Genomic DNA, 17,415 nt, shown 5'->3' with positions numbered 1-17,415 from the left:
CACCAAGAAAGTTCATATAATTACCTAGTACATCTGCTTTTTGGTAATTTGAAAAAATAGGCACCAGCTTCTTCAAATTATTCACATTAAAATGGTAATATTTTATTGCGTGCATGTGTATGGGTGAGAGAGAGAGAAAGAGCTACAGCGAGAGAGAAGGGGAGAGGATGGGAGAGGAGACGCAGGAATGAGTAGAAGGGGTGTTATTCAGGATATTTATCTTTGTAATATTAAGAAAAGAAATAGGTGTATAAGATATCAGGAAACCCTGGTGGCTTAGGGGTTAAGAGCTACAGCTGCTGACAAAAAGGTTGGCAGTTCAAATGTACCAGGTGCTCCTTGGAAACTCAATGAGGCAGTTCTACTCTGTCCTATAGGGTCGCTATGAGTCGGAATCGATTTGATAGCAATGCGTTTTTTTTTTTAATAAGCTATCATAATAAATGTTTTTTCTTGCTATTTAGCAAGATGAAAAATATGATGAGCAACTGTTCAGTTTTCCCTTTAGCATGTACCAAGACAGTTTATTTATCATTCTTAAGGGCAAAAACCAGAGATAACACAGCCGTTAATTGTTGACAAGGATCACCCCTGTTGTGTTCATCACACGTGGTACTGTTATCACATGCAGACCTTGTTCCATAGTAGTTGCTCAATAAATGAATGCATAACCAGATTGCTATGATAGGTTAATTCTGGAAATGATGATAATTTGCTACACAGAACACATTTTTAAATGCTACTCATTATAATTAAAACCTGAATTTTAATGCTTTGAGTCTTTTCACCTTTTTTCTTATTACTGAACTTTAAAAAAGAACAAGTAATGGGCTGTGATTAGATAGACTTATTAGAAAGTCATTTTGCTTACTCTCTATCATCACACAGAAACCCTGGTGGCATAGTGGTTAAGAGCTAGGGCCGCTGACTGAAAGGTTGGCAGTTCAAATTCACCAGGCGCTCTTTGGAAACTCTGTGAGGCGGCTCTACTCATAGGGTTGCTGTCATGGATAGAATTGTGTCCCCCCCAAAATGTGGCTGGGCCATGATTCCCAGTATTGTGTGGGATTGTAACACCTTATTTAGGTCACCTCCCTGATCCAATGTAAAGGGAGTTTCCCTGGGGTATGGTCTGCACCACCTTTTATCTTACAAGAGGTAAAAAGAAAGTAAAACAAGTAGAGAGTTGGGGACCTTATACCACCAAGAAAGCAGAGCATGTCCTTTGGACCCAGGGTCCCAAAGCCTGAAGAAGCTCCTTGACCAGGGGAAGATTGAGGACAAGGACCTTCCTCCAGACCCAACAGAGAGAGAAAGCCTTTCCCCTAGAGCCAACGCCCTGAATTTGGACCTTTAGCCTACTATATTGTGAAGAAATAAATTTCTCTTTGTTAAAGCCATCCACTTGTGATATTTCTGTTATAGCAGAACTAGATGACTAAGACAGTCACTATGAGCTGAAATCAACTCGACAGCAATGGGTAATATCATTAAATATTTTAAATAATTATGGTATAGATGAACATCAATGTTTTTGATAGAAAGAGAAGACAATTATATGTACCCATCATCAGATAGATGAATGGGCACACAGCTGAATTACAGGTAAACTATAAAATTTGCTCTACTTCCTCCCTTCCCCTACAGTTAGCATTATAAATAAGGGGAAAATATAACTTTACTATGTTTAATTTACTGTGTTTTAATTACAGATTGCTAATTATTAGCATGCTTAAGTTATAAAGCCAGTTGCCATCAAGTCGATTTCCACTCATGGTGACCCTATGTGTGTCAGAGTAGAGCTGTGCTCCATAGGGTTTTCAGTGGCTGATTTTTCAGAAGTAGATCACTGGTGCTTTCTTCTGAGGTGCCTCTGGGTTTACCCCAACCTCCAACCTTTCAGTCAACAGCCAAACTCATTAATGGTTTGTACCACCCGGGGTCTCCAGTTGCACATTTCAAGCTTTCATAAATAAAGAATGATGGTAGGGGAAGGACATTGTTGAGAAGTGCGTAAGGAAAGCTCTTATTACCTATTTTGGGGAAATTCATATGATAGTTGTTCATTCACTCGTTCATTCCTTAATTTATTGAACACATGTTTATTGTGGATCTATCATGTACTAAGTACTCTTCCAGGTGCTGAGTATACATCAACAGATAAGACAGATAAATATCCTTGCCCTCGTGATACGTAGGGTCTAGGAGGGACTCATAAACATGGTAATTTTAGAAAGAGTGGCTCAAGAAATCCTTTCTGACATTTAAGCAAGGTTGCAGGTTCGAATCCACCCAGAGGCACCTTGGAAGAAAGGCCTGGTGATCTACTTTTGAAAAATCAGCTGTTGGAAATCCTGTGGAGCACATTTCTACTCTGACACACATGGCGTCACCATGAGTCAAAATCAACTCAATGGAAACTTTTTTTTTTAAGGAGGATCAGAAAGAGCCTGCAAATGAAAATTGGGGGAAGCAGTTCTAGGCAGAAGAAACGGCAACAATTAAGACCCTAAGTAGCAAGTGATGTGCTTGGTATACTCAGGATCCAGCAGGAAGAGCATTGCTGGGATGTTAGCTTTCCCACTCTGTTTTAATTCAGAAGTTCAAAGAGTTTTTCAGTGAATGAAGCAGTAATTATATCTTGTGTCCTTATAGACCTGCTACATTTTGAATGAGATCTTTTATTCTTTTTCTAGGTAGTGACAGCTACTGGAACTCTTGCCTTAGGAATCCACATGCCATGTAAATCTGTTGTTTTTGTTCAAGACTCAGTCTACCTGGATGCTTTAAATTACAGACAGGTATTATGATGTGCTTTATAATGCATGAACTCTCTTACTCTGCTGAAAGGTGAACATGAGATAGTGAAAAAGGTGGCATTTTCATTTATGAACAGGTTGCAATTTGTGGTCTTCACTTTGTATGTGGCAGAAAATTGCATTTTCATGTCCTTTTTTAAGAGGTGTCTCATATTCTTTCATGCCATGTGATTTATTTGCTTTACTAATTTTCTCACAATGAGTGTTAAAGAGCTTAACAGTCTTAGTATCATTTCTTGTATTTTGTTGAGAAGTGCAGAACTGTTCTGATTCTTGATCCTTCTTAATGACTTTTTATTTTTTTTATGGTGTCTGTAAAATCTTCATAATGTTTTGAAATTTTGTGCTTCATCTGTTTCCTTTAATTTGTCCTCTTCTGTTTCATCAATTCCTGGACCTTTTGATGATTCTGTCATGTGAATCAGGTTGTTATTGCTGTTAGTTTCCCTCAAGTAGAATTCAACTCATTGCAACCACGTGTGTGCAGAGTAGAACTTCCCCATAGACTTTTAATGCTGTGACCTTTTGGAATCCGATAGCCAGGTCTTACTTCTGAAAACTCTGCCCTGCACCAACCCCTGGCCCTGCCTCGCCAAGTGCCGCTCCACTAAGCAGCATCAGTGTAGACCTCTGGACCCCAGACCCTGGCCCTGTCCTGCCAAGTGCTGCACCCACTGTGCAGCACAGGTACAGATCCCTGGGTCCCTGGACCCCAACCTGTGCTGCCTCCTGTCCCGACCCTACTGAGCACCATGACTTGAGACCCTATCCCACCAAAAGCCATGCCCCCAAGTGGCACCCCAGGCCCCCAGACCCTGCCCTGTGCTGCCCAAAGCCCCATGCCACCAAGGGCCATACCCTCATTTGAGACTTGTACAGACCTCCAGATCCCTGGACCCTGCCTTACCATGCCACCCCAGACCCACCCCACCAGCCCCAATTCATGCCGTAGACAAATGACTCACCCTCCCCTCCACCACCAGACCTGCCCTGATGCACCGTAGTTGAGTGACTGGCCCTGCCCATCTGGACAGGGTAGTGATAACTATCGTGCCCATAGGTGAGCAAGCAACAAAAGACACCCAGCCATAACCAAATAAAACAAAAAGGCAGGATGAAACAATCAAACTACAATCAATAAATGAAAATAATTCCTGAATGTCTTGGAAACAGCAGACGATATAAAAACATATTAAAAAAAAAAAAAAAAAAAACAAGAGAGAATGACTCACCAACGTAAAAAACCAGATGATCTTCAGTTAGAAGAAAAGTCACTGGAACTACCTGATAGGGAATTCAAAAGTCTAAAATTCTAGCTTCTCCAAGAGATTAGGAAAGAAATGAAAGGAAAACATAGACAAAACTAAGGAAAAAATAGACAAAATCATGGAGAATACAGAAAAAATCAGGGAAAACACAAATAAAGCAATGGAAGAATTTAGTAAAAAAATAAAGAAGAAAATGTCAAAATAAACAATTGGAAATCATACAAAAGCAGTGATTAGAAATCCAAAAGGTAAATAAGAAGATCTCAGAAATGGACAACACAAAAGAAAGTTTTAAGAGCAAATTTGAAACAATGGAAGACAGGATCAGCAAAATTGAAGACAGACTCTTGAGTATCACTTTTTTTGAGGAAAAATCAGAGAAAAGAATGAAGAAAACCTAAGAATTACGTGGGACATGATCAAGAGCAAACATGTGCATGTGATGGAAGTTCCAGAACAAGAGGAGAAAATGGGAAACACAGAGAGGGTCGTTGAAGATTTGCTAACAGAAAATTTCCCTTAATATCATGAAAGATGAAAAGCTGACCATCTGTTATGGATTGAATTGTGTCCCCCTAAAAATATGTGTCAACTTGGCTAGGCCATGATTTCCAGTACTGTGTGACTGTCCACCATTTTCTCATCTGATGTGATTTTCCTATGTGTTGTAAATCCTGCCTCTATGATGTTAATGAGGCAGGATTAGAGGCAGTTATGTTAATGAGGCAGGATTCAAGCTACACAATTAGGTTGTGTCTTAAGCCAATCTCGACTGAGATATAAAAGAGAGAAGTAAGCAGAGAGACATGAGGACCTCACAGTACCAAGAAAGCAGTACCAGGAAAAGAGCGTGTGCTTTGGACACTGGGTCCCTGCACTGAGAAGCTCCTCAGCTGGGGAAGATTGACGACAAGGGCCTTCTCCGAGAGGTGACGGAGAGAGAAAGCCTTTCACTGGAGCTGACAACCTGAATTCAAATTTCTAGCCTACCAGAATGTGAGAGAAGAAATTTTTCTTTGTTAAAGTGATCCACTTGTGATATTTCTGTTATAGCAGCACTAGATAACGAAGACACCATCCAAGAAGCTCAGTGAACCCCATATAGGATAGACCCCCTCAAAGAGGCAACAAGACATATCACAATCATACTCGCCAAAACCAAAGACAAAGAAAGAATCCTGAGAGCAGCTTGAGAAAAACGAAAAGTCACATACAAAGGGAAAACAATACTACTAATCTCTGGTTACTTGACAGAAACCCGTCAGGCAAGAAGGCAATGGGATGACATATATAAAACCTGGAAAGAAAAAAATTGCCAACTGAGAAAAATATATCTCACAAAACTCTCATTTACATATAATGGTGAAATCAGGACATTTCCAGATAAACAGAAATTAAGGGAATATATAAAAACCAAAACAAACTTACAAGAATTGTTAAAGGAAATCCTTCAGTTACAGAACCAAAAGCATCAGACAACAACCTGACTCTAGGACCTAGGACAGCATCAGCCAGATACTAGCCTAGGTGATGAACTCTCAAGGATAAGACAAAGCTAAAAGATTTACAACAGGGAACCAGAGACATAAATCTGTAAATGACAGCAATGTCAGAATAGTAAAAGAGGGAATAAATGCTGTAGGTATAGAACTTTCAAATGGAGAGGAAATCAAGGTGATATCAAGTAATAAAAGACTGTTCAAACTTAGGGAAATGGGATAAATTTAAAGGTAACCAAGAAGAATGTTAACAAACATACTTATCAAAAAAAAGAAGAAAAATGTAAAGGCTCAGTAAACACAAACTCTACAAAAATGGAAGAAATGAAAAAAAGAATTTCAGAACAAAAGGAAGTCAGTGCAGGAGAGTAACAGGAACAAAGAAAACGTCAGCACCACAAAAAAAGGCACTACAAAATGATAGCAATAAACTCACACCTATCAATAATCACACTTAATGTAATGGCTTAAATGCCCTGATAAAGAGACAGAGAGTGACAAAATGCGTTAAAGACCCATCAATATGTTGTCTACAAGAGACATACCTGAGAAACAAAGACATAAATATATTAAAAATCAAAGGATAAAAAATATATCTCTAGCAAACAGCAACCACAAAAGAGCAAGAGTGGGCAGTTCTAATCACAAACAAAATAAACTTTAAGGCAAAATCCACCATAAAAGACAACTTTAATGCAAAATCCACCATAAAAGACAATAACCATAATAAATATCTACTCACTCAACAACAGAGCTCCAAAATACATAAAACAAACTCTAATAGCACCAAAAGAGTCTCCACAATAGTAGTCGGAGACTTCAGCATATCCCTCTTGGAAAAGAACAGAACATCTAGAAAGAAACTCAGCAAAGATACAGAAGATCTAAAGGCCACAATCAACCAACTTGACTTCATAGACATACTTTGAACACTCCACCCAACGGCAGCAAAATATACCTTCTTTTCCAATGCACCTGGAATGTTCTCCAGAATAGACCACATCTTAGCCATAAGCAACCCTCAACACAATCCAAAACCTTGAGATAATACAAAGCATTGTCTCTGGTCACAATGCCATAAATAGAAATTAATAACAGGAAGAGCAAGGGGAAAAGAACATAGAAACTGAATAACACTTTGTGTAAACACTACTGGGTAATAGAAAATATCAGAGACTGAATAAAAAAATTCCTAGAATCAAATGAGAATGAAAACACATCATACCAAAACCTTTGGGATGCAGCAAAGGCAATGCCCAGAGGTCAATTTATAGCAATAGATGCACGCATCAAAAAAGAAGAAAGAGATAAAATCAAAACGTTAGCTTTTCAACTTGAACAGATAGTAAAGGAACAGCAAAAGAAGCCCACAGCCATCAGAAGAAAAGAAATAATGAAGATCAGAGCAGAAATAAATGAAATAAAGAGGAGAAAAATAATAGAAAGAACCAACGAAACCAAAAGTTGGTTCTTTGAATGAATCAATGAAATCAACATATTATTGGCCAAACTGACAAAAGAAAAACAGGAAAAGAAGCAAATAACCCAAGTAAATAATGAAATGGGGTACATTATAGCAGACCCAAGTGAAATAAAAAAGAATCATAACAAAGTATTATGAAAAACTATACTGCAACAAGTTAGAAAACAGAGGAAATGAACAAATTTCTGGAAACACACTATCTACGTAAACTAACACAAACTGAGGTATAGGGTCTGAACAGACTCACCAAGAGAAAAGGTTGAAAAGGTAATAGTAAAAAAAAAAACTTCCAGCAACAACAACAAAAATACCAGCCCAGATTGCTTCACTGAAGAATTCTACCAAACGTTCAGAGAAGAGCTCACACCAGTACTAGTCAAACTTTTTCAGAATGTAGAAAAGGAATGGATGTTCCTGAATTCAGCGTATGAAGCCAGCAAAATCCTGATATCAAAACCAGGCAAAGACACCACAAAAAAAGAAAATTACAGACTACTATCTCTCATGAATATAGATGCAAAAATTCTCAACAAAATTATAGCCGAAAGAATTCAGCATCATATCAAAAAAATAATACACTACAACCAAGTGACATTCATACTAGGTATGCAAGGATTGTTCAACAGTAGAAAATCAATCAGTGTAATCAGCCACATAAACAAAACAAAAAAATCACGTGATCACCTCAATCAACACAGAAAAGGTGTTTGACAAAGTTCAATACCCATTCCTGATAAAAACTCTGAATAATGTAGAAATAGAAGGGAAATTCCTCAACATAATGAATGTATTTATACAAAACCAACGGGCAACATCATTCTTAATGGAGAGAGGCTAAAAACATTCTCCAGAAAATGGGAACAAGACAAAGATGCCCGTTATTTAACTCCTATTTAACAGTGTGCTGGAAGTTCTAGCTAGAGCAATAAGGAAAGAAAAAGAAATAATGGGCATTCAAATTGGTAAAGAAGAAGTAAAACTATCCCTATTCATGGATGATATGATACTATACATCTACACATACACTATACATATACATATACTATACTATACATAGGGAACCTTAAAGACTCCACAAGAAAACTACTGGAACTAGTAGAAAGATTCAGTGGAGTAGCAGGATACAAGATCAACATACAGAAATTAGCTGGATTCCTATACATCAACAAAGAGAACATTGAAAAGGAAATCAAGAAAACAATACCATTTATAATAGCCACTAAAAAGATGGAACACTTAGGAATAAATCTAAGCAAGGACATAAAAGTACTATACAAAGAAAACTACTAAACACTATTGTGAGAAACCAAAAGAGACCTACATAAATGGAAAAACATACCATGCTCATGGATAGGAAGACTCAACATTGTGAAAATGTCAATTCTACCCAAAGCAATCTTCAAATGCAATGCAATCCTGATCCAAATACCAACAGCATTCATTTTAACAAGGTGAAAAACTAGTCATTAACTTTATATGGTAAGAAAAGAGGGCCTGGATAAGTAAAGCATTATTGAAGAATAACAAAGTAGGAGGCCTCACGCTACCTGACCTCAGAACAGCAACAGTAGTCAAAACAGCCTGGTACTGGTACAATGAAAGACACATGGATGAAACAGAATCGAGAACCCACATGTAAATCCATCCACCTGTGGTCAACGATCTTTGAAAAAAGCCAAAAGTCCATTAAAGAGGGGTAAAGACGGTCTTTTTAACAAATGATGCAGGCAAAACTGGATGTCCATCATCTAAAAAATGAAACAGGACCCGTACCTTACACCATACACAAAAACCAATTCAAAATGGATCAAAGACCTAAATATAAAACCAAAAACCATAAAGATCATGGAAGAAAAAATAAGGTCAACACTAGGGGCCATGATATATAGTATAAATAGGATACAAACCATAACTAATGATACACAGACACCAGAAGATAAGCTAGATAACTGGGATCTTCTAAAAATTAAACATTTATGCTCATCAAGAGACTTCACCCAAAGAGGAAAAACAGAACCTACAGAATGGGAAAAACTTTCTGGCTATGACATATCCAGCAAATATCTAATCTCTAAAATCTATAAAAAATTTTTTTTTTTCTAAAATCTATAGGAAAATCCAACACCTCTACAACAAAAAGGCAAATAATCCAATGAAAAAATGGGGAAAGGATATGAACAGACACTTCACCAAAAAAGACATTCCAGTGGCTAGCAGACACCTGAGGAAATGCTCCTGATTGCTAGCCATCGGAGAAATAAATGCAGATCAAAACTACAATGACATGCCATCTCACCTGGACATTATTGGCACACACACAAAAAAAACGGAATATAACAAATGTAAGAGAGGCTACGGGGAGATTGGAACTCTTATGCAGTACTGGTGGGAATGCAAAATGGAAAATACCATATGACCTATCAATCCCACTCCTAGGGATATATCCTAGAGAAATAAGAGCCGTCACATGGATAGATGCACACCCATGTTCATTGTAGCATTGCTGACATAGCAAAAAAGATGCAAACAACCTAAGTCCCCATTTACAGATGAATGGATAAACAAACTATGGTACACAACAGAATACTACGCAATGATAAAGAACAACGATGAATCTGTAGAACGTCTCACAGCATGGATGAATCTGGAGGGCATTATGAAATAAGTCAATCACAAATGGACAAATTGTAGAAACTCATGAAAAGGTTTACACACAAAGAAACAATCTTTGATGGTTACGAAGGAGGGAAGGGATAAGGAGGGAAAAATACTAACTAGACAATAGATAAGAGGTAACTTTGGTGAAGAGAAAAGCAGTACACCGTACTAGAAAAGTCAGCATAACTTGACTAAGACAAAGTCATAGAAGCTTCGTAGACACATCCAGACTCCCTGAGGGACCAAATTACTGGGCTGAGGGCTGGGGACCATGGTTTCATATGCATGTGAAAGCTGGACAGTGAAAAAGGAAGACTGAATTATGGTGTTGGTGAAGAATATTGAATATACAATGGACTGCCAGAAGAATGAACAAATCTGTCTTGGAAGAAGTACAGCCAGAGTGCTCCTTGGAAGAGAGAATGGCGAGACTTGTCTCGTACTTTGGACATGTTATTGGGAGGGCCTAGTCCTTGGAGAAAGACGTTGTGCTTGGTCAGTGAAAGAGAAGAAGACCCCCAAAGAGATGGATTGACACAGTGGCTCCAAGGATAGCAGTGGTTGTGAGGATGGCACAGGGCCAGGCACTGTTTCATTCTGGCGTTCATGGGGTTGCTATGAGCCGGAACCAACTTGAAGGCACCTAACATCTTACTCCTTAGAGTGGGCATTTTTCGTACCCTATCTAGCCTTCCTATTTCTAATCATTGTAAATTATTTTTTATGTATCATTTTACAATGTCTAATACAGTTGTCTACATCATATGGATATCTGATAAAGATATAAGTCCCACTCAGTTGTCTATATCATATGGATATCTGATAAAGATATAAGTCCCATTTTCCGTTTTACCTCACCAACAGTGGATTTCATAAGTGACACAGGAAAAATTAGCTTCAGGACTACATGAGCAATCTAGCTAATCCAGGGTAACAACTGTGAAGTAATAGATATTTGAACTTCATAGGAAATTATTTAGGAAAGCTTTACATTTTGGTACTGTTCTTTTTCTAGATGGCTGGACGTGCTGGAAGACGAGGTCAAGACAAGCTGGGAGACGTTTATTTCTTTGATATTCCGCTGCCCAAAATAGAAAGGCTCATTACATCCAGTGTTCCTGAGCTAAGAGGACAGTTCCCTCTCAGCATAACCCTGGTCCTGAGACTCATGCTGTTGGCTTCCAAGAAACATGATTCCAAAGCCGAGGTGCCCTGTTAGCATTGTGTGATAAGAATATAGCCTGGCTATACTTGGGCTGCATTTTTCCGCAAGTCTGTAGCAATAATTCTTCAGTTTAATCAGTCCTTTCATGCTTTGTATTTTCTTAAATATTATGTGATTTATTTAGGGCAGAAAAAATAAGATATTTACTTTCATTTGGTTCACCACTAGTATTTCTAGGTATAGACTTTTAAAATTGATAGTGTTTATTATATGCTGAAAGGAGCCCTGATGGCATAGTGGTTAAGTACTGGGCTGCTAACTGAAATGTGGGCAGTTCAAACCCACCAGCTGCTCCACGGGAGAAGGATGTGGCAGTCTGCTTCCTTAAAGATTATAGCCTTGGAAACCCTATGGGGCAATTCTACTCTGCCTTATAGGGTCACTGAGTTGGAATTGACTTGACAGCACACAACAATTGTATGCTGAACTTTTCAATTGTCATACTCAGGTATTTTTTGCACTAAGGAAAACATTTCTTAAATTATATTTTGTTTTGCCTTTTTCTTGGTTGCTTAGGTTTCTTCTTTAGGAAAAGCTTTAGTAGAGTCTGTATTGCTAAGTCTCTGTAATTTCCTTCATTGTGGCAGGGTTTCTGAATTCATCTTCACAGATGCTGTTTTTCTTAATGTCAGTTCTACTTCTTTGATGACACAGATAAGGATTTCAGTTTAGTTACTGAGCAGTGGGGTGCTGTGGTAACAAATACCTAAGAATGTTGAAGGGGGTTTTGAATTGGGTAATGGGTAGAGGGTAGAAGAGTTGATAGTAACAACCTAGATTGCCTTGAAGAGACTGTTGGTAGAATTCTGGAAATTAAGTGTGATTCTGCTGAGATCTTAGGTAGAATTGAGACGTCATGAACAGAATGTTGCTAGAAATGTGGACATTATGTGTGCTTCTGGTGAGGCTTTAAAAGGAAATGATGGATATGCTATTGGGCATGGGAGGAAAGCAATCCTTATAAAATGACAAAGATCTTGGCTGAATTGTGTTAGAATGTTCTGTGGTAGAACTTGTAACTTATGAACTCAGATATAGTTAGCTCAGGAGATTTCTAAGCAAAATATTCAAGGTGCAGACTGGCTTTTTATTGCTTCTTATATTAAAATGTGGGAGGAAGGAGATAGATTGAAAATGGACTGTGCAGAAAGAAACCAGAATTTACAGATTTGGAAAACTGCATTGTAAAAATTGAGAGCTTTCCCTGAAAAGGGCATCAAGGGTGTGGCTACAAAACATTTGCTAAAGAGGTTATGCCTGTGACTTATGGATCTAATCAACCATCTCAGCGAAACCCTGCAAGCTTAGACTGAAAGGGCAGACACAGGACAAAATGAAAGAAAGTTATTTGCCTCCTGGAATTCTACAGTCAGGAAATGGGCCAATGGAACTACCTGATTGGGAACATCTGTTATCTTCCAAGAAAAGGAAGTGATCTTGGGAGCAGTTTAGAGACCAGGAGGACTATCTGAAAGTGCATGTGTCAGAGAGGAAAGCTGCTTTCTCTGTTCCGAAGGGTGGGGTTACCACTAAGTTTTTAAAGGGTGTGGCTGTCACCTAGTTTTCAAAGGGTGTGGCTACCATCTAGTTTTCAAAGGGTGGGGCCGCTACCTAGTTTTCAAAAGGTGAGGCTGCCAGCTAAGTTTCAAAGAATGGGGCTGCCACCTTGGTTCTGGAGGGTGGGACTGCCATTCTTGTGGGATGGAAAAAATAAGGTTGCCACCCAGACTTGAAGTGGGCAGGACCAGTGACCCAGTGATCCAGGAGAATGGATCTGCCACTCCAGACCCTCAGAGGGAGTAATTTGATGCTCTAGTGGACCGGGACAATGTGACTTTTCAAAGCTGAGGGATTTGGGTTGCTATGCCAGTGGGCCAGGAAAGCATGGCCACTGACCAGGGCCTCAGGGGCTCTGCTCAGAGTCAAGAGCATGGGCCTGACACCCAGATGTGCCTGGAGAACCCAGAATTATTTGTAAGCCTTGACATTTAATGGGCCCATGGTACCCATGGCTCCTTCTTTCTCTCCAGTTTCTCCCTTTTTGAATGGGAATGTCTACCTTATGCCTGTCCCACCATTGTGCTTTGGATGCAGATAACTCTTATGCTAGGTTTCACAGGTCCACTCAGATGGAGAGGAATCTTTGCTCTAGGACAGAAAACAGCCAGTCTCACCCATACTTGATTTAGATGACTCAGAAGATGAGATTTTGGACTTAGAATGGATGCTGTGATGGGTTACGACTTCTGGTGATGCTGGGATGCAGTGAATGTATTTTGCATGTGAGGAGAACATGAATTTGTGGGGAGGAGGTAAAGGGTAGAATGTTATGGATTGAGTTGTATACTCCAAAAAGAAATGTGGAATTCCTAAATTTACTGTCTCACAGTTCTGGAGGCTGGAAGTCTGAATTCAGGACATAGGCAGGTCTATGCTCTCCCATTCTTTGTGAGCTCTAGCAAAAGATCCTTGTTTCTCTCTTTCAGTTTTATAGGCCCAAGTGCTTCTTTCTATTCCTTATCTGGTAGAGGAATCCTCACATGCTATCTTTTGCTTGTATGTAACTCGCCTTTTTAGAAGACACCACTCAGAAGGGATTAGGACCCATCTGTCCCAGTATGACATCATTAAGTTAACTGATAGCATGTGCACAGGAAAAAAAAAAGACAAAAACCTGTTTCTTCAAAAAGTCACATTCACAGGTGCAAGGGTTAGGACTCCAGGATCTTTTTGGAGGATGCAGTTCAATCCATAACACTCTGCCCTCTGGCCCCCCAAAATTCATGTCCTTTCCACATGCAAAATACATTCACTAGATCCTACCATTCCCAAAGGTCTTAACCCATTCTCATCCCTGGGTGGTCCCTTTCTTCCTGGAACCAAGGTGGCCCTACCCTTTGAAACCTAGGTGGACACTCTACCCTTTGAAACCTAGGAAGTAGAAGACCTGACCCCTGTGCACCTTTCAACAGTCGTGCTAGTTTCTGAGCTGCTCCCAGAGTAGTTCTTTTCTTTTCTTGAGGGACGGCAGATAGTTATAGCCAAGTTGTTCCATTTTCACCTTTCCCGCCAGTAGAATTCCAGGAATTAGCTTTATTTCCTTTTTTTCCCATCTCTGTCCCTTTCAATCTAAACTGACAGTGTTTCTGCTGAGGTAGTTTATTGGATCTATAGCTCACATGCCATGTTGTTTATCTAGTGCTGCTGTAACAGAAATACCACAAATCAATGGCTTTAACAAAGAGAAATTTATTTCCTCACAGTAAAGTGGGCTAAAAGTCTAAACTCAGGGCGTCAACTGCAAGGGAAGCCTTTCTCTGTTCTTCGGCTCTGCAGGAAGGTCCTTGTTCTCAATCTTCCTCAGGTAGAGGGGCTTCTCAGGCTAAGCAACTCTGGGTCCAAAGGACACACTCTACTCCTGGTACTGCTTTCTTGGTGGTATGAGGTCCCTTTCTCTGCTCGCTTCTCTTTCCTTTTTATCTCTTAAAGAGATAAAAGGTGGTGCAGGCTAAACCCCAGGGAAGCTCCCTTTACATTGATTGGCTCAGGGATGTGACCTGGTAAGGGTGGTGTTACAATCCCACCCTAATTCTCTTTAACATAAAATTACAACCACAAAATGGAGGACAACCACACAACACTGGCAGTCATGGCCCAGCCAGATTGATACACACACTATTTGGGGGACAAATTCAACCCATGGCACGTGCCTGATCTCTTAGGCAAAGGACTTTGTAGCCACAACCTTGTTGTCCTTTCCAGGGACTCTGAATATTTACAAATCTTTGAATTCTTGTTTCTTTTCCCACAGTTCATTTCTTATTTAATCTCTTTATTCCCACATCTTATTGTAAGAGACAAGGAGAAACCAGGCAATACCTTGAAGATTTTGTTCAGAAATTTCCTCAGCTAAATACCCAAGTTCATCAGTGGCAAGCTCTACTTTCCACAAAACATTTGAACACAATTCAGCCAATTTCTTTGCCATGTTACAAGTCATGTCCACATTTTCAGGTGTTTGTTAAAGCAGCACCCCCACTCTCTGGTACTAAATTTTTAGTTTCCTAGCACTTCCATGACCAAATACCACAAAGTTGGTGGTGATAAAGAACAGAAGTTTATGTTCTCAAAGTTCTGGAGGCAAGAAATCCAAATTCAGGGTATTAGTAAGGCTATATTCTCTCCCTGTCAGTTCTAGGGGAGGATCCACTCTTGTCTCCTTCCATTTATGTAGCCCCAAGCGTTTCTTGGCGGTCCGTGACTTGTAGATGGAGCCTCACATGCTGCCTTTTCCTTGTGTGTGACTCTGTGTCCATGTCTGTCCTCTTTTATAAAAAGCCACTCAGAAAGAACTGGGGTTAGGACTCACCCTACTCTGGTATGACTTAACTGATAACGTCTACACATAAAAACCCTACTTTTCCAAACAAGATCCCATTCACAGGTGCGGGGGTTAGGGCATCAATAGTATAAAAACAAAAAAAACCAAACCCTTTGCCTCAAGTCAATTCCGACTCATAACGACCCTATAGGACAGAGTAGAACTGCCACATAGGGTTTCCAAGGAGCGCCTGGTGGTTTCAAACTGCTGACCTTTTGGTTAGTAGCCATAGCTCTTAATCACAATGCCACCAGGGTTTCCATTAACGGTACACTGGTTAACAAATGATTAATGTCCTCAGCAGCTAACTAAAAAGGTTGGAGTTTCAAGTACACCCAGAGTACACGCAGAGGTACACCCACAAAAAAGGCCTGGTGATCTACCTGTTAAATATCAGCGATTGAAAACCTTACGGATCCTAGGTCTACTCTGACACACATGGGGTCATCGTGAATCAAAATCATCTTGATGGCAACTGGTTTTGTGTGTGTGCTTAAAACGATTTTTTGACCTCAATTTATTTTCTTCTTATTTTTGCCTTGTATCATAGGAGATGTACTTTTTGACATCCCATTTGGAATCCTAAAATACATTTTCAAAAATTGTTTTGTTTTCTATAGAAAATTACTTTATAGACCAGTTCTTTCTGAGTGTAAAAGCCCACTTAGTATGGTCTAGAGCACCCCACACCATCAGGCCCTCTATTACTTCTTTGATGTTATTTCCAACTACTCTTCCTTTCCTCTCTGAACTTCCGTCTCACTATCTGGTCTCATACTCTTTAATATGTCAGACATTCTCCAGTCTTTGGGCCTTCATTCTTCATCTCCCTTCTACCTGGAAGTTGTTAGAGTAGAGCCTGGAACAAAGTAAGAACTCAATAAAAGTTGCTGAATTAATAATTAAGTCCTTAAGATGATGCTTATGTTCTCTTGTGGAAAATTGATTTATAAACTCCATGTTGGTTTTTGTTTCCCTATTTGAACCTATTTTCTATATATGAGGAATATACATTTATCTAGATCTGTTGTTTGCCAAATATAGATGTAGGGATTTCCCTGGATTCATATTCTGCTTAGAAGTAGTTCAAATATCTTTTTTTGTTTGTTTGTTGGAACATTTTTTTGTGTTCAGGTGAAAGTTCACAGAGTGAATCAGTTTCCCATTCAATAATTTATACACAAATTGTTCTGTGATATTGGTTGCAATCCCCACAATGTGTCAGCACTCGCCCCAATTCTGCCCTGAGTTCCCCCTTTCCATTCATTGGTTTTCCAATCCCTTCTTCCCTTCTCATCTTTGCTTTTGGGCAGATGTTGCCCTTTTATTTTTCTATAGTTGATTGTTCTAGGGAGCAATTTCCTCATGGGTGTTATTGTTTATCTTATAGGCCTGTCTATTATTTGCCTGAAAGGTGGTCTCCAGGAATGGCTTCAGTTCCAAGTTAGAAGAGTGTCTAAGGTCCATAATCTTGGGGGTTCCTCCAGTCTGTATCAGACCAGTAAGTCTGGTCTTTTTTTCTATGTATTTGAATTCCGTTCTACATCTTTCTCCCACTGTAACTGAGGCTTTCTATTGTGCTTCTGGTCAGAGCGGTTGGTAGTGGTAGCCAGGCACCATCTAGTTCTTCTGGTCACAGGCTTGTGGAGGCTGTGGTTCATGTGGACCATTAGTCCTTTGGACTAATGGCTTCCTTAAGTCTTTGGTTTTCTTCACTTTCCTTTGCTCCTAACAAGAAGAGACCAATAGTTGTATCTTAGATGGCCACTTGCAAGCTTTTAAGACCCCGGACACTACTTGTCAAAACAGAATGCAGACATTGTCTTTATAAACTGTGTTATGCCAGTTGACTTAGATGTCTCCTGAGACTATGGTCCCCAGCCCTCAAGCCCAGTAACTCAGTCCCACAAGGTGTTTGGTTATGTCTAAGAAATTTCTCTTAAAGTGCCCCTTGTGTGCTCCATTGTTTATATGAATATACATGTAGCACATACAAATATGTGTATAGAAATATCCACAACCTCATCTATATATGCACATGAGTGTACTCCCATACACCCTCCCATACCTACTCAGCATACT

General features: G+C 39.5%; 1 protein-coding gene across 1 annotated transcript in view; it reads left to right on the top strand.

Annotated features, from left to right (window-relative positions):
• Positions 1-17,415, top strand: part of LOC126065112 (probable ATP-dependent RNA helicase DDX60-like) — a 146,456-nt gene that overhangs the window by 103,696 nt on the left and 25,345 nt on the right. Inside the window, 2 exon segments of the mRNA XM_049864801.1 lie at positions 2,701-2,801; positions 10,743-10,934. Coding sequence (XP_049720758.1) covers positions 2,701-2,801; positions 10,743-10,934 — 293 coding nt within the window.

The sequence above is a fragment of the Elephas maximus genome, chromosome 21, assembly GCF_024166365.1.
Source record: "Elephas maximus indicus isolate mEleMax1 chromosome 21, mEleMax1 primary haplotype, whole genome shotgun sequence".
NCBI lineage: Eukaryota > Metazoa > Chordata > Mammalia > Proboscidea > Elephantidae > Elephas > Elephas maximus.
Note: the sequence above shows the minus strand (reverse complement) of the source record. Positions and strands in the feature narration are given on the sequence as shown.